The sequence below is a fragment of the Polyergus mexicanus genome, unplaced genomic scaffold (genome assembly GCF_030449975.1).
Source record: "Polyergus mexicanus isolate NDT 795.1 unplaced genomic scaffold, iyPolMexi1.0 SCAF_2, whole genome shotgun sequence".
In the NCBI taxonomy this organism is placed as follows: domain Eukaryota; kingdom Metazoa; phylum Arthropoda; class Insecta; order Hymenoptera; family Formicidae; genus Polyergus; species Polyergus mexicanus.
In genome coordinates, this window is record NW_027223322.1 from 383,710 (window position 1) to 407,205 (window position 23,496).

A 23,496-nucleotide genomic window follows, 5' to 3' on the forward strand; every position below is an offset into this window, starting at 1 on the left:
TATTATTTTCTCTTCTGCATTTGTACATGTTCTCCGCATAGCGAAATCCGGGGAAATGCGTTTAACGTGTAGCGAAGAAAGAAGCTTGCGCTTTGCGTGCTCCAGTTCCAGAGTTCCAGAACGGAGTTCCGCCGTTCTTGGCGGAAGTGCAAGACGTAAGAGCGTCGGGGTTCGCCGGGACGGGCTTCGAATCGTAACTAACGATTCTGGGAATTACTTTCTCGGCGTCGGCTATCCCGACGCGAAGGATTTAGACTGTAAAATCCGGCAAGCGTTTCCGGGGGACCGTTCATCGCCATTATCGGAGGCTCGCGCCAATTTCACGATCCCCTATCCGCGGCCATTTAACGTACAGTCGTTATTATAACGGGCGATGCCCATCCGTCCAACGATAGACGGATCTCCGTCGATCTTGATAATTATATTAAATCACCCAGCTGCGTTCGTTAACTGCGCAAATCTGTGCGCAAATTCGCCGAGAGCGAAATTTAAATTGCAGAATTTAATACGAAACAATCAGTTTTAATGCGCATACGCCTCTGCACCGTTCCAAAATAAACGAGAGGCCTATAACCCATATTTAATCGTAATAATATTAACGATTAATTAATATTATTGATTAATATTAAATAATAATGATTTATTATTAATGTTTATTTCAATATACAATATATTGAAGTTACTTCATATTAATTAATATCTATTATTAAAAAGGGAGTAGGTATGTATGATAATAAATTGTATGAGTGAGGATTAAAAACGATAAGGATCATGTTTTTTTCACGATCTTTTTATTCATAATCCTGTGATATAATCGGCGGGACCACCCCCGGAGATCTTTCGATGCCGCGCGAGTGGATTATTTCGGAGTCGAGTCACGAAAGCCGTGTAGAAGTATACGCGGTGAGAATAAAGGGCGAAGGGTGGGAATGCGGAGGGACGAGAGTTAGGAGAAAAGAAGAAACGAGTGGGCCCGCGCTCCATGAATTTTTTTGCCCGACCAGCCCAAAACGAGCGGAACACAAGCGAGGAAGGGTGGTGATGGCACGTGAGCCTGTGTATGTATATCTGGCAGCTATTATTATGTTTCTCTTCCCACGGTATTCATAAAAGCATGCAGATCCTCGCATACAAACGCATATAAGCATTGCGTACACGCTTGTACATAATCCGTGAGCATATTCTTTCTCGCAACTGAAGACAATCGATAGCCCGCGCCAAACTTACGAGTTGCCAAATCTAAATTAACTTTATATAATTTTTGTTCATGTTATATAAAGAGAAAAAGAGAGTTTTTTTTTTTTTTCACTTGCATATTCTCGAGGAGTCTTTCTTATAGATGTTATTTTATAATATAATAATTTATATTATAATATTTATTTTTATAATAAAATATATAACGATTATTATTTCCTCCGTGGTTTAGATCCTAAACAAATTATTCGATATCGTATCCCGACGAATATACGATTGCAAGGAATTAGCAACGAAAGAATTGCAGATCACCGTGTACAACGTTAACACGTTACAGCTAATAAATAATCAGTTCATCGACGAGACCCAAACGAGATTCTCACACTCGCGTAACTTTTTACTCGCGCGTATATTCAATAGCCGCGGATAAACACATCTCGCAGATGCATCCACCGAGTTTCCCAGTATCATTATTTCGCAACATCGTCCTGGAGAAACTCCATTATTCGTGGATACCCGAGTTATCGGCCGCCAGGACAGTTCTAAGTGCTCCTCTCTCTATCTCTCTCTCTCCCCCTGTCTCTCCCTCTCTTTTTCTTTCTCTCTTAACCGGCGAAAAAAGAGCGGCGTTACATGTACATGTAATGCATAATACAATCCATGAAGCGAAGGCAAATTACAGTTTGGCTCTCACTCGAGAGAGTTTCGGTCGTTACCGTCGCGATAATAATTAGGACTACGCGGCAAAAGTATTATTATGGGCGTAAAGACGGTGATTATGCGCGGGTCCGCATAAGCTAATTATTATTGTTGCACGAACCGGTTTCGCAAACGATTTAACCCCTTGCCACACGTGGGGCGACACAATTTCCGAGAGAAACTCTTGAATCCTTTACGGTGTAAGGACCAGCCGCGTTCAAGCGAGACACTCAAAGTTTCTTCCAAATGATTCGTTGTTCAAAATAAGGCTGTTAACCCTTTCAATATTCATAAATATTTATTTTCACGTCTTATGCGAATATAATTATTACAATCGAAATGTGTTTATTTGCGAATTTCCGATTCAACGCGCAATAGATTCTTAAATCTACCGGATGACTCGAAAAAGGTCGCGTTCCATTCTTTCCCGCTGTAAGAGGAATTTCGTCGCTCTCTGCTGGTATTCGCGTATTCGAGACTTTCTCTCCCGGTCGATCGTGCCGCGCATAGTACATCGTTTCTCGATGATCGATTAAGTTTGACGCGAGTACGGCAACCGAGAGCGATTTCACGCTACCTTGCCTCGCGGCCAAGTAACGGAATCGCCCGGTCGTCGTATCGCTTGAAGATCGGCGAGAAATTAATCATTGTCAGCGGGAAAATGCAACGTCGCGTCGGACATCGATCGACAAATTTGCGGCAAGCTTGCAACGAGATACGATTTGCCGGAAATGCTGCCTGTCCAGAAGGATTTACAATTGTTGCGATTTGTATATTCTCGACTCATCTTGCCTTCTTCTCTGCCGCAGCGGCATCCGTGAAAAAGACGTTAAACTGTTTAGAGGAAAATTCAATTACGCAAAATTATTATTTTTCGAAAAATAAGATCAATATAACACCGAGTGTGCGCATATACGTAAATATATACGGAGTGTTTACTTCTTGGAAAAATATGAAACGTGGATTCTCAAATATTTTTTCTGTATCTCTGGAAAAATCAGGAAATTCTTATGGAATTTTATTGCGACTCTTTATTGGAATCTTCTTAAAAATTCGGCATAATTTTTGGTATCATAAATAGTTGGCAAGCCAAGTGAATTATGCGTTTAAAATATATTATATAAATATATATTTATCTCTGTGTTTATATAAATTCAATGTCTTAATAAAATATTGAATATATGCATTACATATTATTTATTATAATCTTTAGCGATAAAGAAATTAAAATGTTACGTGTAAATGAGAAATATATTTATAAATTTGATACTTAAAAACTTAAAAAGCTCTCTATTTTTCCTTTGTATGAGTGAAAAACATTAGAAAACGCATGCAAGAAAAAAATTTATTTTAAAAAGATGCATCAAAAAATCTTGAAAATCTTTTCTTTACCTGAAATTTTGAACAAGAATATCCCGGAAAATAAGGAAATTTTTAAGGAACTTTACTAAGACTCGAGTAGATGTTCTATATATATATAAAATTTCCGTACATTTCCTTTTCTTTTCTTGTTTGCTCTCGAAAAAGATCGAAGAATAAATTACACAAACTGACTGATGAAAAAGTGAGATTCGTAATTTCTTACCACCATAAGTCATTGCCTATACTTCTCACCTCTGCGCGCCCGTCACTCGCGATTTACGCCAATTTAGATGGCGGTATCGACGACACGACGGCTCTCGTGTCAAGAGGCGCCGCGAGATCGCCGTGACACGTTCGAGACTCGAACTGGAAAAAGAAGTCCGCCGACAGCGAGCACCGTTAGCCTCTAATTATCGACCTGGCTTCTCGTAAATCAATCCCGCACTCTCGGCACACGCGACGTGCTCGTGCGGCGCGTTTTTCGCACCGGTTACACGCGTGAGTCATTAGCGCCTCATCGACAGTCGATTTGTACGTGATAAAGTATGCGCGATGACAAACGCCAACGGCACCATTGTCCCGTCTCGGTCGAATAAATTCTTTATATTCTTGTGTCATAGAATTTTGGACTAAGTTTTTCACGACTAATACTACAATATTTAAAAAAATTTTTATTATCGATATTTATCTATTGTTTATATTATTTTATTAAACATCTCGATATTAATTAAATTACACGAATGTTTTCAATCTATCGGCGTTTATAATGACAAGCAAACATGTTATTAGCCTTGTCATATTTTTCTGTAGTTTGTCTTGCGGTGCGTTTTTACAAGAGGACAGAGATAATGAATCTAAGATGCGCTCTACGCATTATCAGATAACGAAGATATAGACGATAGAAAGTCTCTATTGGAATTTACCTAGTCATAACTAAATGATATGGGTTTATAATTCCCAGCGAGAGGTGCTGGATAGGCACAATTTACGGACTGCGTTCATCCGAGCAAGTCTCTCCGATATGTTGAATAATATTCATATTACATCTCGACACAAGGTGACGCAAGTCATTCGCGATCTTTAAGCATCGAACTACCCACATTTATCAGGCTTAAGTTTATTGTCGCGGCGAAGAGATCGGGTAGTCGATCGCAGGATCGACCACTCGCAGAAAAGAATCGGATTCGTTTGCGGACGCGTCTAAAAGCCGATTTAATTAATTGCAATAAAAGCCATGTTAATGCAAATTCATCGCGGCTATATATCGCGAATAATACAGTTCATTAGTAAACGGACTTGGCGTGTATCACGGGGCGTGTATCGAGTTGCGTGTACGCATATTCAAATGAGATATGCACCGGCGTGTAACACGCGCATGTGTAAATACACGCCCCTCGTGTCTGTGTGTGCACGCGCAGCTAGGCAAGGTAAGGAACGAGAAGCACGCGTTAAGTTAATAGCGTGCTTTCGATTCGAATAAATCAGACATCGGGAACTATCATAGATATTTTGGGTTGCGATATTTAATCCCCCCCTATAAAATGGTATCACGTATCTTACACACATAGAAATAGAACGTCTCTCTTATGAATTTGTTATTAATAAAAATATCGATACGCTAATGATTATCGAGTTCAGATAATTTCATAAAACGAACTTTTAGACAGAGAATATAGTCTTATTTTTCTCTTATTCGATTTAAAACGGATTTCACTTTTATAGAATTTTAATCTAAGAGGTTGAATTAGAAAGATATATGAAGCAAAATGTTAAAAAATTATGAGAAAACTTTCAAGTTTACTTTATCGGCTATTAGGGCTCGTTGAATACGGCGATATTCGATTAAACGTTTTTGTTTTGCCGAACGATAAAAAATACGCGCGATATGATAGGCTTGAATAATAAATCGTAGCTTTTGCCAGTCCGGGGACAACTCGAACGATTATCTCTTTGGTCGGCAATTAGAAATCATCCGATACGGTGATGTTTTATTTTTACACCGGGGGATTATTTATCTTATACCTTCTCGTGAAAGTTTGATTGCGCCTCTATCGCGAGAGTAACTAACGATACTGTGTGAGTTTTTCATTGGATTTTTCGGAGAACAACGAGTACGCGCTGCATCTTAATTGTCATCTTGAATAATCGGTCTCTATAATTTTTCATCCTTTCATCTCTCGTTAGAATTGATCATTCTTTATCTATGAATTTAAGAATGAGAATATAAAAATTATTACTTGATGCAATTTTAAATAAAAATGATTATACAATAAATACATAAAATAGTGCTTTTACGATTGCACGTACGTACGAATCTTTCTCTCAGAAATTTTAAAAAAAAATTAAGAACGATATATGAAAACTGCTAATGATATTGAAAGTTGCTTTTTAGATAATTCTTTAATTGCTTTAACATGGCTTGTAATTAAAAGATTTTTAGACGCTGATAATAATTTATTATTATTTTTCCATCAATAATTTTTTTGGTTGAAAACAAATGAGAGAAGAAGCCGTTTTAAATTTATTGCGCGAATTAACTAATGAACGCGATCGTGTTACAGCAACAATTTTCGAGTTTCTCGTTATTCGCGCTTCTCGTGCGCGCCATTGCAAGCTCTCGATAAAGTTTTCCCGAGAAGAGATCGTTAAAGCGGTATGTGCACACTCACGACGAACGATAACGTATAAAATGTCAGAGTTCAAGAGCTACGAGTAAAAAATTGTATCGTGCAATGATACAGGAAGAGCTCTTTGCGCTCTCTCTGTAAAATTTTCCCGGATTATTCGCACTCGTGATTTTCGCAATAATATATAAAATAGGTAAAGCAAAGCTTTTCGAATCGTTGATATGTATATGTGTGACTCTCTTTCTCTGAAAATATATCTCGATAGCCCACGATATATAAATCAACTCGTATTAAAAAAATAAGAGAGGAATTATATATGATGATAAATACAATATTAATAATGATTCATCTTATATATTGTACAACTAAATCTTTGTACATTTAGCTCTTTATCCCTTGTGCTAAAGCAAAGATGTCAAGTTTGATCGTAAGAACTTTTTAAATATTTTATTTCGATGGAAAGAGAGAGATGCGCAGGTACAGAGAGCGGCGGGATAAATAAATCTTTTCATACTATATATAAAAGCATAAAAAGCAACTTGGTAATTTTTCTTTCTCGGATAATTGTGTCGGTGATAATTGCTGGCCAAACTCGTCAAATTCTAGAAAGATACGAGCGCGGTGATAACGAATCGATAAGAAACGCCTGACAGATCGCCAATGTAAATACACTTCGCACAGATATCTCGTTAAAACGAAATAATCTCGACGGGCACGTTCTCACCACCTACAGTTTCGTTCTCTACCGGTTTAGGTTGAGGTAGGTTAGGCCGTCCCGTGTTCCGAGCTATTACCAGTTAATGACAACCGCCATGTTCTCTGTCCCACAACTTCGCCCCCTTGCCATTCTCGCGTGATCGCGCCTTCTCTCCGTCGTATCCGATCCCTCCGATCCGCAGATGCGGGACACGCGCGCGTGACAGTTAATCCAGCTGTGGCAACGATCACGCGAAGGACCGCGGCAGAAATTTTATCTTATAAACAATCTGCGATCCCGTAATAGAGAAATCTGTGAATCTGCGATTCTTCGATCTCTCCAATGCTCGAGTTGAATTATTTCCGTGAGAATATATCGTTACGGGGTTGTGACTTAGAATCTCAAGTATGAAAGTGTATTCTCTTTTTATAAATTTTTCCATCATTTTCATCATACAAGATACATATTTATGATATAAATGTAAATATGTAATTACTAAAGAACGATATTAATGATTTATTAAACGATGCAACAATTGTCGATTAATATTCTTAATTCTTCTTAGCTCGCGAGAAAATAAAAAGAATATTTTTAAGCAATTTCTCAACAAATCATACAAGTCTTTAAAAATCCTCATATTTTTTAAATTTTAATTCCCATAAGAGTGAAACTTTTTGAAACACTCTGAAGAGAAAGCTTGTCTGTGATTCTTATGCGAGACGAGAAAAAACATAAAGGGCAAAGAAAATTTGGAAAAGAATCGAGACGACACGCACGGACATTTGAATCATTTGCATATAGAATTTTCGTGCGGTATACATTAATTTATCCCTTGCGGGATGTAAATCATCACCTACTACTTCCACGCGTCCCGATAATGGATTTTATCGCCCGCAAGAACGCATCATTTCAGCCCCGCAAATGATACGGTCCGTTCGCACACGGTAGTTAACCGCTGCTGAGCTTGGGTCAGTCGGTGTCGTTCTGCGGGGACTTACGGCCCGCAAGGTGCGGCCCGTAAGACGCGATGATGGTCGTATCCTCTGCCGTTGTTAATGAAGGAAACGACGGAAGATTAGGTTAAAAGGTAGTCGTTTTAATTAACGCGAAAGCCATGTGTAGAAAAGAAATGTAACCGCGCGGATCAAATATTATTCTATGCGAAAGAGACAAGTCGCGCGTACGTTTTCACAGAGAAGTTGCCTGTTTTCTTTTATTTCTGTCGCTTTTTCCCGGTGGAAGATCCTCAGTCGGCCGGGACGAAGGCGTGGCTCGATCTTTTCTTTTATTTTTCCTTTCCTTCCTTCTCCCTCTTCTTTCTCTTCGCGAACCGGACTGTATCTCCTCCCTCGTCGCTTGTCCGTGTAGAGTGTAGATTTATCTTCCTACCTAAACGAAATACGAAGTTGGCCGGTATTTGACCGCGAAGCAGGCTGGTTATTGTTAAGGTTGCTGTCGAAATATGACAGTGGATTTTCGTTCGCATCAGCGGGGTGTATCCGTGATCAACAAGAGAAATACAAAAGTATTTTTCAGATTATAAAGATTGTCAAGAAATACAAATTTTGCGGAAAAATATGGCAAGTTTCTTCGCGAGATAATAGTTAACAAGAAGAATTAGAATAGCGTTTAATAAATGATAACGATAATAATTACGAGTATAATATTATAATATGATATACATTTTTTAATTATTATTAATAATAATAATCTTAATATTTTGCACGAGATTTAGTTTAGCTCTTCCATTACTAGTTTCCGAATGACGTATCGCTTGATGATTATCGAGGCACATTTATTTTCTTAGAAAGAATCTTAGCGAGACTACGCTTTGCAAATCACGAAGGAGGATCCTATGCAAAGCGGTCAACCGGTTCCGCGAGTCCCCCGAATCGACGCGAAGAAGGACCCCGGATTCTCTCTGTCGATCCTTTTCTCAGATTCTGTCAATGTGACAACGTGCTGCACCTTCGCAGCATGCGGCATCGCATTTTACACCCCGCTGATCCCCATTTGCTGAACTACGACGCACTTTAGAGGATATCTCTACCGCTCCTTTAACGCGAGAAAAATTCGCTTCTCGCGTCATCGACATAACGTTTTTTCCTCGCCCGATGACGTTTCCATGTCAGTTATGCTTATAAAATGCTAAATATATTTACGAGTTACGTAACATATACAATAACTTAATATTAATTCAAATTAACCTTTTATTATTGTTACATAACGTAACGCGATACGTGTGAATATAAAATAAATTCGCGCACTATGCTCGTTAAATTAAACTTTATCAAAACCTTAAAATTTTTTGAAATATTAGTAAATAAAGAGATATTTAGATATTTGTATTTATATTTAATAATTAACTTGAAACGCTAAAGCCAAACATTCTCGTAGTATTTTCACAAGGGTAAACACTTTGCCGCTGAAAATTACTGAATGAAGGTAAGAATTTCAATTGCTTTTATGATCGCTAACGCACGGTGCTCATTAGACAAATGTTTGCGCAATGAAAGATCGTAAATGCGGGGCACAACGTTGCCGTGTATCACTGAACAAAGGTTGAGTTGTCGAGTAACGGGGACGAATTGCAAGAGATCTTTCAGCGGCCAACACGGATAGGGATCATTACGTAATATAGGAGTGGTACCAGCCGTATATGTGCAAAACTGTGGAAATCAGCATTAATATTATCCTAATTTGGCGAGCACGCAAATCGTGAAACGAAATGGAACGTCGATTAGCACAGTATATAATTTTGCACATAGTTATGACAAGCAACATATTCATACATTCTTCCTTCCTTTCTATGAATAATTCGCGCTTGTCAAGAATGACAAATAAATGCATACTTACCTTGAACGAGGAAAGGATTGATTAACATAGAATCGTAATAAGATTGTAATAAGCACAACTTAATATCAGGGAATATTAATAAAAACATTAAAACAACTGCAATAAGTTGATTTAACTTGCAATGAATACATTTATTTCATTTTGTTTATTGTTCATTTATATTTGTGAGATGCCTATTTCAGTATCAGAATATGATACTGAAGATATTCTTTGAATTCCGTTTCGGATGCACCAACATGACTTTTCCGGATTAAATTCCAGCGCGTGATTCATTGGCCTTTTCGACGCTTGCATAATAATGGAAATAAACCTTGTTCGAGGAACATGTAGTTTCGCAATATTCGCATATAGTGCTTGTCTATGCTCTACCTATCGAGCAAAAATTATCTTTGGCGCCAGTCCGCCACTAGATATGATATGCGAAAACAATGACATATTTGCAGGACCGTGACCCACTCCAATGGTATGCTACTCGATTTATCGCATTCGATTGACGATAGATATACGACGATGTTGCTTGTACGATCAATAAACTCGCTTAAGAATTCCATTTGTTACAATAAACTATCCGAATGGAACAAGTACGTTCTCGGAAGAATGCACGTGGGATGTTATGACGTAAACCGATGAAAATTTTATTCTAAGAAACAATTAATTATTTTGATTAGTTATTGACTGAATAAGATCGAGTCAATAAATACAATAGAATAAAATTACTAATTCATCTCTTCTGTAACGCGTTGCGCTTTCGCAAAAAAGATTTAATATATTAAAGTTCTTATTTGTGCTGCTCTTCATCATTTCCGTTTTTACTTTTGCTGCTCGGAAAGAGTGAAGTTTTATGTCGCGATGTCGCAATATACTTTCGTTCCCGATTATATCGGATAAAATCGGGAATAAGAGGTTGCGAGCCTGTTTCCGCTCTGTTTAACGCGTTGATGTTCTTTTCCTCGAAATGAATAAAAAATTTAATATCGCTGTTCCTGAACGCTATCCCCGATCAATAATTGTTGGTACCAACGACTCGTCGGTATATTTATATTGCGGAATTTCCGACGGAAATACAAACTTTACCTGACTCATGCCTACGCGAAAACGACTACGTCACGATCGATCGGGAAAGAATGTTTTTCGCATTCATACACTTGACCCGAATCCATGAACAATCGTACATTTTGGGATTGTGGGACATGGACGCGATACGCTTTTGCGAAAATGTCCTTCGACTTCGATCTGTCGCAAAAAGCTCCTGACACTTTTTACGTCTCAGCCCCACTTCAATCCCGCTTCTTCTAATGCTTGACCCACTTTGATCCTGACGTCAAAATCGATACATAAATTTTGTCTCGAATTTTAATTTGACCACGGCCGAGCGGGCTGAAAGATTCATCCGGAATTCATTTGATATTGAAACATTTAAGCGTCTAAAATATTGAAATATTTTATTACTAAAACATCGAAATCGTTAAAAATTAGTAATATGCGATCGTTATATTGAAGTATTAATTATTGATTTCGTATTTTTTTTTTTACTTTTTACTTTTATATATTGGCTTTGATTGAGAGTTATATTGAAAAAAAAATTGACATGACTTGAGATTCGGAGAATTCATGGCGTGTATTGGAGCCCCAAAGTTGCATCCAGAGATAAAAATAATATCGGACAGAGAAGGATTAGTTTAATTGGAACTTCGCCATTTATACTGCGCGTTTAATCCGCTCGGGAAGCGTGCAAATTGGATCGATTGGGAGTTACGAAAAGTGAGTATCGGCCGATATTTCGAAATCGAACGATGGCATCGTCCTGACGTGCGACCTTCCACATTAATCAACGGTCCGTGAGGATGTTTTTAATCCGAAAAAAAAATGGGCACCGCGCACACACGGTAACGAGCAACGAGCTGTCGAACAAACTGTCTCACCGCGACATGGGCCATTTAATTAACGTTTATCCTGCGAAGATCGATAAAAGCCCACGGCCAATAATTAAAACTATCGATTGCAACGAGATTAACGTCAGTCAAGCTATCGGTTGCGCTTATTATCATATTTGCATACGTCGCCGTAATCACATTTCCATTTTCATATATATACGCTGTTTTTTATAAAGGAATATCGCTGATCTTTTAGCGAAACGTGACAGAATAAAAATACTCTTTATTCTATTCAACGAATGTAATTGAGAGAGGAAAGAGAGTTATAAAATAAATATTTAAATTAAACTATATATGATTAAGATTGTTACGAGAGATTGAAGTTTCGCGCCCCTTTCGCCCCTTTGCGGCGTTAATAACTTACAACATACACCTCTCCTTACTCATTTCGCTTGTACCCTTTGCGAGGGGGTCCCCACGCGACAAGGATCTATCATACTAGAGATAAGTCTTGTATGCAACTTTGCGGTAGGTCGTTGCTTTTCAGCTTTGTTCCAGCTATGTTCTTCATAAAGGCGGCACGTAGGTGTGTCGCTTGCGCGCGAGATAAAAGCCCTTCCTCGTGCTTGCCATTAGGCTCGCCATTACCTTTTAACTCTTGTTGCACGGCCAATCGATTTTCGCACCGAAAACCACTCGAATTTAGAAACTCTCCAATTAGCCTGTTAATTGCTTCGCTCCGGCAGTTCAGCGGCTCCAACGATTCCCTTAACGATTTCCAACTCGCTATTTTAAGCAGTTATATTAAAGCCCACTCAAATCGTTACCGATACTTTGACGAGTTCATATTTTGATGATATAAAGACGGGTAAACGATCTGAACGATTATTTTGTAATAATGGAAATGCGAGAATCGATGCAAGGTACATTTGATCGTATTTGTAACGTGTGGGAAATTGAATTTATATTTTGATATCGCGAGATATATAAATAATGAAACTTTTGATATTTAACTCCGTCAATTTTGGGTATTAAAATGCGAGCTATTATAATGCGCACACATGTCATTTTCCCTTGTTCTCACGAATAGCATCGATTCTGCGTATTATTATTCGCCGTCCAGCGTACGTGTGTGTGCTCGCGCGCGCGCGCGCGCGCGGAAGAAATATTTTTAACGTTTATACAGATACTTTATCAGTTTATCTCATTATAATTCGCCCACGCGTTCGCAGAGTGCGGTTACGTTAGTTGCCGTAACGATCTCCTCGGCAATGAAGGCAAACTCCTCTTCCTCATCCGCTTCCTCGTCGTCTTGTTCGCCACGCTCGCTCACATCCTCCTCGTTCTCGCGAATTTTTATATTCGCTCTTTGGATTATATTTTGTATCGTATATTTCTCGTTTGCTATTTTTTTCCATACGAGCACCGCATAACCACTTATTTTTGTCACGATTGTGCGTCTTTCCCCTCCGCGCATTGAAATTTCTATCCTGAAAGAGACGAATTGTTTATCCTCGAACTTATTTGTTTGTTTATAATAATTATTTACTCTCACGGCTCATCGATAATCTTTTCTAAATCTCTAAAATGTAATAGCTTGTACGAATTTCGTTATTAATGGAATTAACGTTATTATATATGTTTGTAAAGCGCGACCGAGCATCCTAAGCATCCTTTTCATGCAACTTGAGTTCCGAATGCAATTGGTGGGCACTTAAGAGCGAGACGGTTCATTTGCATGTCTATAAGTGGGATACGTGAATATGTACATGAATACATACATGAACGCGTAGCTACTTACGTAAATTCGTGTCGTCGACCTCGCGTGACTTCTCGTAGCTCAGTTTTATCCTCTTTTTTTTTCTCCCTCTCTTCAACGAGCATCACAATAATGCCATGTCGTCGCGTTGCACTCATTGAGTGAACGAGCCAATCGCAGTGGGAGATGTTTAAATGTATGTAGGTATCCAAATTTGAAGCATTTGAAAACTTTGGATCTTATCGCTTGCATATAATACAGAAGATAAAATGTTTCAATGACGAAAAAAAATAGCAGCGGTTTTTATTATATATACAATTGAAAAATTTGCCTTAAACTTTACATATATCGCAAGTTCCAAACGGTCCATACAAGTTTTTGTATTAATTTAACATAATATGAATATGTTAAATATATAGTGATATTTTGTTGATATTTCAACACGAAATGAATGCAAACTTTATAGCAATTTAAAATAAATTTTATGTGAAATTAACACATTTTTAATGATAAAATCTAAAAAAGATTAAGATAAAAAATTAACTTAAAAATGAACGTTAAAAAATTGTTATTGACAGTCTGTATAGTTATTCTTATTTTTATTATATTATATATATTTGTATTATAGAATAAAATCAACATTTTTTTCTATAAATTTTAACAGATCTTGTCACTAATATTATGGAATATATTAAAATATGTGCACTATATTATTTTTACACCGTTCTCAGTTGTTTTAATAATTTAACATTTAAGTTCGATAGAAATATGTTAAATATTTAACATAAAAATTTTAATCGATACATAATATCGAGACATAAATTTCCCAACTGTGTAGGCTACGTCGAAACGCGCAATACATTTGATATATGAAATACAAGGACCTGCGCGCGACTAATAGCGCTCTAAGAGTCGTAGATTAATCGAAGAGCCAACTAAAAGGTGCATCGCGATTCAACTATCGGCGCGCCGCAGGTGAAATACTCCGACTTGGAGGCGGAAAATAAAGACGTTGGCCGTTCATTCGCGAGGAGGCTACCCGCTGATAAAGGAATCGATAAATCCGCCGCGACGATATCGATATTGATGGTTACCTATGGTATGTTTTATCGGCCCGCGGATACGCGATAGCGTCCATTTCTCCATTATGAATTCTCGTCTCCTACTCGTCTCATTCGCGGGGCGACCGACTTTCCAGGATGCGCCTTTTATCGTTCCAGAGATTTTTCTACGATCACGGAATCCTCGTGTATATTCTCCACGCCTTCTCTTTCAGCTTGATCAATATTTCGCGAATGTTACGTTGATTCGTGTAAATGTTTTTATATTAGTGAGTCTCTAACGAACGAAAAATTTATCTTGTTCACTCGAGTATATCATTTTTAATGCTAATTTATAATTTTGTAATCTCTTTCAGAAATCGAGGCGCAAGAGGCTTGCAAATGGTTGAGAGCTGCTGGATTTCCACAGTACGCGCAAATGTACGAAGGTGAGTGTCCCTTTCGATAAAATCAGTCGAGAAAATAATGAACATTTCCGACTCGCTATCTGAGATGCGTTGATCCAATGAAAATCCTCTTAAATTGCTCCGAGATTGTAACATTAAATAGAGTTACCACACAAATTGAAAGGAAACAATTTTAGATGAAATCTAAATCAATTGGAAAGGCCGAGGACTCGGATGTCCTGTAGATAATGAAAATTTAAGTGGGATATGGGGATAAGATGACCTTTCAAAGTTCCTAATTTACTTCCTCGAAAGAGATAAACTGCTCTTAAACCCTCGAAAAATTCTAAGTTATCTCGCCCGAAACTATGCAGCAGCTATAACAATATCGCCTCAAATAAATCCTAGTGGACGACGCCGTTACCCTGATTATATATGAGATTATTATCGATTCAATTTTCACGACCTTTTCCAAGTGTTGTTATTCGGGGCCATGTGTATTGCCTCGCGTGGGCGCTTCGTTTTGTCTCGAGGCGATCGCACGCGTCGAAACGCGTGTTCTCGAAAAGGGTTGGTCGGCGTCATCTTTCAAAACCTTTTTCGAGAAGGAAAATTGGAGAGTCGCGTAAGATAATAAATTTTCAAGCGACAGTGACGCTCAATCTAAATCTTATAGAACGATGATCGTTAAAAAAAAAAATATATATATATAGGATAAAAAATACAGGTTAATTCTGGAAATTAGACAAACAACGCAACGGGATAAATTCAACATTTAATGAGACTGTTGCAAATAAAATCGATAAGTTTTTCGGGGGGAATTAAGTTGTTCAGCCAGATTTACATTGTTGATGCAAAATGCTCCTGTCGCAAAATAGTTATTCATACCTTGCAAGATAAAGATATGACGGGAAGGAGGAAGGACGTGACGAGCGACACGTGGGCAGATCTTGGTGCGCGCGCAAAAGAGAGTAAATTATTAAGAGGGCAGCGTCTGTGAGATGCGCCTAGACATGTTAATACATCTCATAATGCGGACCCTTTGTCGCGGCGCCTACCAACAATGCGTTCGTTATTGCGGTACCGGTATATTGTTGCCGCCGCATTTGCGCCAGCGGTGCCTTCTTCTTCTACCATACCATTAGCGAGCTATTGTTTCACGCTTGCAGTTTACGTAAGGGCAGAGAGTGGGAGAGAAGCTGGCGAGAAAAGGCTTTTGATGCCGTTTTAGACTGGCGATCAGAATCAATTTTTGTCCGGATCAACTCTCTGAACTTTCTTTTGATTTGAGAGACGCAGTTTTTTTTTTTTTTTTTTTCCCTTTCTTTCCAGAAATATAGATAGACGTAATAGGAGACATCGCACGCATTGTTTCGCTCCTGGGGTCCATAAGGCCTCGATTATCTTGACACTAAAGATCTTACAGAATTTTCAAAAGTTTGAAATTCGACATTCTTTTGAGCCCTTTGCTCTTTCTCCTAAACAAACTTTACTTATGCGCTATAATTAATTATATCGCGACAGCTCCGTGGAAAAGTGCGACAATCTTGAATTGCCGAGAAGAAAAACTGTGTAAAGAAAAAGAAATTCCATTCTTATCAAACTGTCACGTATATTTAGCAGCAAATAAAGTATTTCTCGGAGATTTAATGATTTCATTCCGTCGGCCAGAGAAAGATATATATATATATATATTTTGGTGACATAAATCTCATCTTACATTATAACGTCTTGCCATAGGAGGTGAGATCCGCATAGATGTAAATCAGTACGACTATAGGCGAAGTGAAAAATTACGCGGGCCATTAATCACCGTCCGGCGGCGTCCAGGTGAATATATTATTCCCGTATTAGTTCTTGAAATTGAAGAAAGACCTGGAATTACTCGCCGCGTCAAGATCGTTAATGACTGTTGAACACGAGGTATTAGTATTTTCCCTGTATATACACTTAGCGTCTCGCGATACGTTCTCTTGGCAAATCCGAATGACTTCGTTCAACCTGTTACGAATCGTCGTACGTATCTGTGAAGAATATGAACCAAACACTCCTCTGCGCGATTTTACATCAAACACGCTCATAATGTAAGAAATTTTATTTTTTCGTTCCTAAGATTTGTATCTCGCGCGTGTCGTGAAATCTCGATTACTCTGTTATTATTTGATGAAATCAGAAAATCGCATAAAATTTATTTAAAACTTTGCATTCTGGAAATTTATGAAGTTTGCTATGCATAATTGCGCTGATTAATAATCGATAAGTTCGAGATAATTATTATTATACTTTTTTTTTTTTTTTTTTTTTATTGACGCATATAACGTGTTAATGTATATTCTTTTGATAATTTTGATTTCACTGAATAAAAACTGATCTATTCTATATACAAATTATTAGTAATAAAATATACAATTTTATCAAATACATATAATAAGAAAAATGTGACAATAAAATGTTATATGTAAAATTTAGACAGAGAGAGATAGTACAACTAAGCGGAAGACGAGATTTTACGTAATCGTGTTTTATTATTTAAAATACGACCAGAGCGGAATTTTTCGATTTGTTAATAGCTCGGTGCTACATATAAATGCAATTTGCAAGTTTAATAAGTCAGCTTCATTATAACTGTAAATTTATGTGCCTCCGATCACACCATTGGTACGCAATTCGAACGAGATACCCGTACGTTTCTCGCAACCATCAATAATTGACATGACAGTGCGCCTCGTTTGCGCATGCGAAGCGAAATATAAAATTTTCCGTATATTTTCCATACATATGCTATACTTAATCTCTTTTATTTCCGTTATACCGTTAGAATAACATGACAATCGCACAAAGCGCAACGACAGTTCTCATTTTCCACGTTGATCATCTTTCGCGAGGAAGTGCGTCATCGATGCTGTCGCTTCTTTGGAAAATTCTGAATGCTCGGGATTCTCTTGTTTTTATTACAAATACGAGAAAATATAATGGAAGAATTTTAATAAATTAATATTGTCGAATTTCTATATTTTTTCCTCGACTTTACATTTACTTAAAATGTTATAAAATATATTTTTTATAATGCGATGTTATTAGAAAATAGTATAGGTATAGACAATCTTAGCGATACAATGCGTAATGAAATATACAGTGAAAAAGTTTATTTCGTGCGCGGTTAACGTCAATCGCGAAAAGATTGTCGAGTCACGGCACTCCCATTTTCATATTGTATCACCCTAAATAGATTAAAGGGAGATTGGAACATTCCGTTTCATGACATCAATGAGTAAATGCAAACTGGTCCGACATATTCTATAACCGTGTATCCGTGCAACGTATAATCCTGACGGAATTTTTTTACATCGGGATATACACGACGTGTCGCGTTAACGCCACAATTTTTTTTCTCTTAATCGGTGAATCTATTCCGACAATTGTTGATGTTGCGCGGAAAAACTATTCGCGCGACCTCCTAAATTTATTACGTGCTAAAATTTTATTTTGTATTATTTGAAACGTTCATGTCGTATAAATCAGCCGTTGAAGTTTCGAGAAAGAAAGCAATTTTATATCGTGTGAGATGTATCCGCCGCATACGACAAGAGAGAAAAAGACACGCTATTTATTATTCCACAGAAACCCGCTTGCACACAAAGAGCCGCCGTCTGGATTCTCGGAAGAGAAAGTTCCAAGAAAACTTTAGATTCAAAACATCTTTTAATTTTATCACGACTTTTTCTAGATAAAACAGACTTTTTTCTATTTCGCACGATCCTTTCGAGATTAAGTATTATAAAACAATGCAAATTCATTGATCCTTTTGCACACACATACAAAAACTATATATATAATAATTTTAAATATTGTCATATAAAAAGATTTATTATCATTTTTTTTGCAAGTCTTAATTAGTTTCGCGAGCGACGAACGGTTTATACGTTCGAGTTTTACTATTTCTTCCGTAAATAGAGCGATTCTACATGCGCGAATAGAATTTCCCACAGCTGGCATAGAAAGGAGGATTTGCGAAACGATCCCGCTTTGAGCGTTACGCGTACGCGACACAATTGATAGCGGATCGTTAACGGGATAAAGGCGTCCCGAAAAAATCCACGCCGTTGCCTCTCCAATCGAGACATGAATTGATCGTTACAATTCGATTCTAAGAGACTCCTCGGATGTGCCATATCGGCGTTGCGCCAACGATTGCCGGTGATTTAGGTGGTCGTCTGTTTCGTTCTGTTCAGCTGAATTTATAGCGAAAGAGAAAGAGAAAGAGAAAGAGACGTGGAGAGAAAAAGCGCTCTCGCGTGCCAAAATAATTTCAATTGAGCGCCAACTAAAATTGCACGGGCGTCGGCAGTCACGATTCACGAAATCGCGGGATGTCGGAAGCACGTGCTGCTCTTTCTGTATTCTTTCCGAGCCGGCTTGGCGCGACGCCAGACGACGTCGGGCCGCTTCTCCCGTTGCGCCTCTTTGTCTTCTCTCCGCGTCATCTTTCTTTCTTTCTCAGCTGTCCACCAAGATGGGAACATAATCGTCTCGAGCTCCGTGACAGACAGGACCGACTACTATTCGTCTCTTTACCTGGAATCCGCCACAGCTGCGAATACAGCGATCTCTTTAGATCGTCGCGACTTAATTAGTCGGCGCGAATAGAGCGTTTCGAGGAATCATCGGGCGTTCATTGAGTTCAGTTTTATTTCGAGATGCTTGTAATTGCGCGTCGAATCGAGGAAAATGCCGTCTGGGAAAATTGCGGCATCTCCCTAGATAATTTTCTCAGATAACGAATAATCTCCCCGAGTAATTCTCGGCTCGTAACTTGAAAATCAGACTCGCGTTACAATGACAATTAATGTGTATTTAATATACGTACGCGTGAGTAATGATAATACCTTTCAAATTATTGTGAATTAATGATCGTAGATGTCAGTATGGGATATTTCGAGAAGGACGCGAGCCATAAATAGTTTGTTCAGCGTTTCGTTTTATAGTAATTCACTTAGCGGAGGGATTTTTTCCACGCGCCTCGTATTCACGTTACCAATTAAGGACAACATGAAATATTAACTCTCCTCGAGCTAATACCGAGAGAAGCATTTATACATATATCTGCGAAACATCGCGAAGGCTGATCGCTATGCACGGTTGATCTTCGGCCCGGCTCGGCTCGGCACGGCTCCACGGATCCTCCTCGGGGTGCTAGCCCGCTTGGAAGGTCGCGCGAATGCTTCCCATAAGGCCTTGGCGAACGTGACATCGACGCTGGAAATATACCGCCCCAGAGAAATAATGACTGTTTACGAGATTCCAGTCGTGGGAATATCGACGGAAACTGGAGCGACAGATAGCGATGGCTTTGAGCACGAGTAAAATCGCTTTCGACGCTTTTCATGCATATTTCATGCCTGAACTTATTAATGATAATTTTGGGAGATTTGTGAAAATCATAATAGCACTTAGATTCAATATTTAAAAAGTTATCTAAAGAAATAACCGTAAACGAGAATATGAATACGTACGTGCATTAATAAGACCAAATTACTCACAATCAGATGAATGACGGTTCGCGAGCTTCAACAGATCGCGACCATCGCTGACAACAAGTTGTGTCCGATTCAATCGTTTAACGGGTGCCGAAGGACTCGTACTTTAGCCGGAAATAAAGCGCACTCAAACGCCCACGTTGCAATAATAATCGCGCAGGCGGAAATACGCGAGAGGATTCGACGAGGTGAAACCTTCACCCAGTTTCCTCGTACATGTCTTTAGCGCAAAATCGCGAGCAGATCGCAGGAACTAGGGCGCCTAGTTATGTCCGAAACAACGGCTTGGTTTAAATAATCTTCTCGCGTCTAGAGTCTCACATCTTCCGCTTTCGTTTATTGTCCGTTGCACTTATTGTTAGCATGGAAGCCGCATTCTAGGCACAGCATTCGACGAATAAAAAATATATAAGAAAATATTTGACGCAAGAAATAATAACAAAGTGTAAAATTATTGATGTCCAAATAAAATAATGCATCTCTTCACTCATTATTCATTGTAATATAGAAAGGCGATTTGTATAATTCTCCTAATCTTAAAATTTCAAAATGGAGATATATCTGCATCATCGCGTATACAAAATGCGAAATATTTATTCGTTTGACTTATTGTCAGATACATTTCGGAGATATTCGAATGTTAAAAAGTTAAAAAAGAATCACGCTGTTGCTTTTTTCATCTAGACAGAAGATGCATCTCTTTTAAACTTTGACTTTGGATGATTTGAAAAATTCAATGATTTTGAGAAACGAGCTATTACAAATGGCAAATTGGAATTGTTCTTCTGGACAAATTTATCATTCTAGTTATGTAAAAAATAAAGTATAAGATTGATATTTCATGACGATAAACATATATGTAAAAGAAGGACTGAAAAAACTACAGCGCTAAAAATTGCGATAAGATAAAACCTGAATTGCATATTTGCCAAATAAAAAAAAAAAAAAAAAAAAATATCTTTATTAAATCTTAATAATTCTCGAATTATTTCAACAATAGAGTTCAATTCGCAATGACGACAAAATAAAAGATATATAGATCGCATATCGTATCGTTCTTCGGATTTCAACATAATCGATCAAATAATTTTTGTGTAAAACATTAGATATTATTTTAATAAAGAAAGAACAAACTGACGGACTGACGCCTCTTCGTCTCGTGTAAAAATCATCGCTCGTCACAGCCGAGCGTGACACGTCTACGCGACTCGCGCGGATCCACGGGACGATCGATCACGCCTCGATCTGATCTCGATTCGCTCTCGCTATCCCCCCGTGTTTGGCCTCGTCGCGTATCTAATCGCCGGCCTTTTTGTCATTCGCGCGGCAGACGATGCTAATAAAAGATATCCCGACTGGTTCGCCGCCATCGGCGGACGTGTGTCGTGGCACGCAGGGTGCTCCGTGCATAGCCAATTAGTCAAACGGCCGTTTCATTCGAGATACGATATCTCGATAAACTGGCTCTGAGCGGTATTACGACATTGGAATTGTTTCGTTACGTAACACCAACTTGTCGAATTTATCGATACGCGCGTCTCCTGTCGATGACGAGCACGAGACGCAGTGCTCCATCGCACAGCAGATTTCCGGAAACGAAGCAATTCGGAAATGAAAACTATTAAGAATATAATTTTATTTAAATAGTCTTATTTATAAAAAATATTATTTAAAAATTTGTTTTTTTTTTTAACATTTAAAAAATGAAATTATATACATGTATATAGAAAATATTTATAATTATTTTAATTAAAATATAATTATTTGTCGATTGATTATTTGAAATCTTTGTTAAACAGAAATACGTCTTGGGGAAATATCTACTTTTGACTCGGTCATTTCCAATGATTATAATATATGAGGTTGTCGTATATGTTATCATGCCATATTATGTGCAACATGTTAAGTCAGTGTACAGCTGACATATGTATGCTACAACGTATAAATCGCTTTAATCGCTACTCCAGTTACTTTCTACGGAATAATTCGTTACAATCTATTTCAAGAATTTAAATTTTGGAAAATTCTGGAATAGTTGTGTTTTATTATTATCGCTTATTAATTACTCTTCTGAGATATACCGCGATCCAGTGTTCGAACATATAAAGCAGAGGTTAATTTAATAAGGCAAGAACGGTTAATAATCCGTCGCCGGCAATAGGAACGTCCATCATAGTCCGCCGCCGCACGCGTTGCATCCGTAGCGAGATATGGATGTGCAGCGAGGAATGTACGATGTACCAATCGCTCGGCAATCGTTACAACTGGTTCGTAATGACAAACGATGTCGTTACGTCTATCTGATTACGCAGGGCATAAAGAATCGCTGCCGGACTGAAAAGCACCCGCGGTGAGAGATGGGGGGGGGGGGCCTCAATGAGCGAGGCGATTACGAGAACGAATCGTGCTAGTCGGCCATGAAGAAGGGGGGCCTCTCTTCTGCAGTCGATACGAAGCGGCTGCGCGTGTCCGTTACCTCTCGACGTAAATAAATTCGACCGTGATTTACCAACGTGTACCGCCGGCCATTCCCGATGACTCAAGTATATGAGATTATCGCGACGCGCAACGTGTTAAGCCGGTGCATATCTGACATATGTATACCGCAACATACGAGCGATCATGGACGCATCGATCTATGCATTTCCCGTAGAATAATAATTCGTTACAATCTATTTTGAGAGTTTAAAACTTTTGAAATTTTTCAATTTTTATACCTTCGCAGACTTATGGTTTTACGGAGAGTATTGTTAATTATTTGTCTCATTGTTTGTTAACGATTATGCATTTGTTTGTGTATCAAATTTTTGAATAATTATTACAATACTCCTTTATAAAATATGATATGTATATTAAATAAAAATATCGCGTGATTTTATATATATATATATATGTTCGACGATTTTGTTTCCGTATCTAATCGTTTCAATTTTCGTATGCTTAAGCAAGCACATGATGATTGCGACGCTCATTAGCAGGATGGTCGTTAAATTGAGAGATCATTAATTTCGTAGTTTGTTTAGACAGACGTGTGTGCCTTGTTTAAATTTTCATAATTGCGTCGATATAACGATCGCGCGAACCAAAAAATTTTCAAGATTAATTAGATAATGTCTTTCTCGACGCGCATTTCCATTATCTCGAAATCTCTCTCGTCCCGAAATGTAGTTTCTTAACACAAATTTTAGTCGATCAGGTTCGAGCTTCGATTGCTGAGTAAACGGCGAATTTCTCGCGAAACGATAAAGTTCCGCCGGTAGATTTCGCCCGATTAATCTACCGGAGGCGAGCTTCAAAGTATATACGAGCGAGAATTATGCAACCGAGCAGATTTCCGGCATCGAGAGAGAGAAAGGGGAAGAGAATTCTCGAATCAAACGCCCGAATATTGCCCGCCCGGCGTCTATCTATTTCGGTGATGCTCGCTCGCGCGAGCATCTGCTC

General features: G+C 38.3%; 1 protein-coding gene across 5 annotated transcripts in view; it reads left to right on the top strand.

The window, feature by feature from the left end:
• The window catches only part of Cv-c (crossveinless c), a 218,455-nt gene that overhangs the window by 138,056 nt on the left and 56,903 nt on the right, over positions 1-23,496 (top strand). For all 5 annotated transcript variants that reach the window (XM_070312851.1, XM_070312870.1, XM_070312877.1 and 2 more), the window contains one exon: positions 14,486-14,557. In XM_070312851.1, the coding sequence (XP_070168952.1) occupies positions 14,486-14,557 (72 nt within the window). The remainder of the gene's footprint in view (positions 1-14,485; positions 14,558-23,496) is intronic.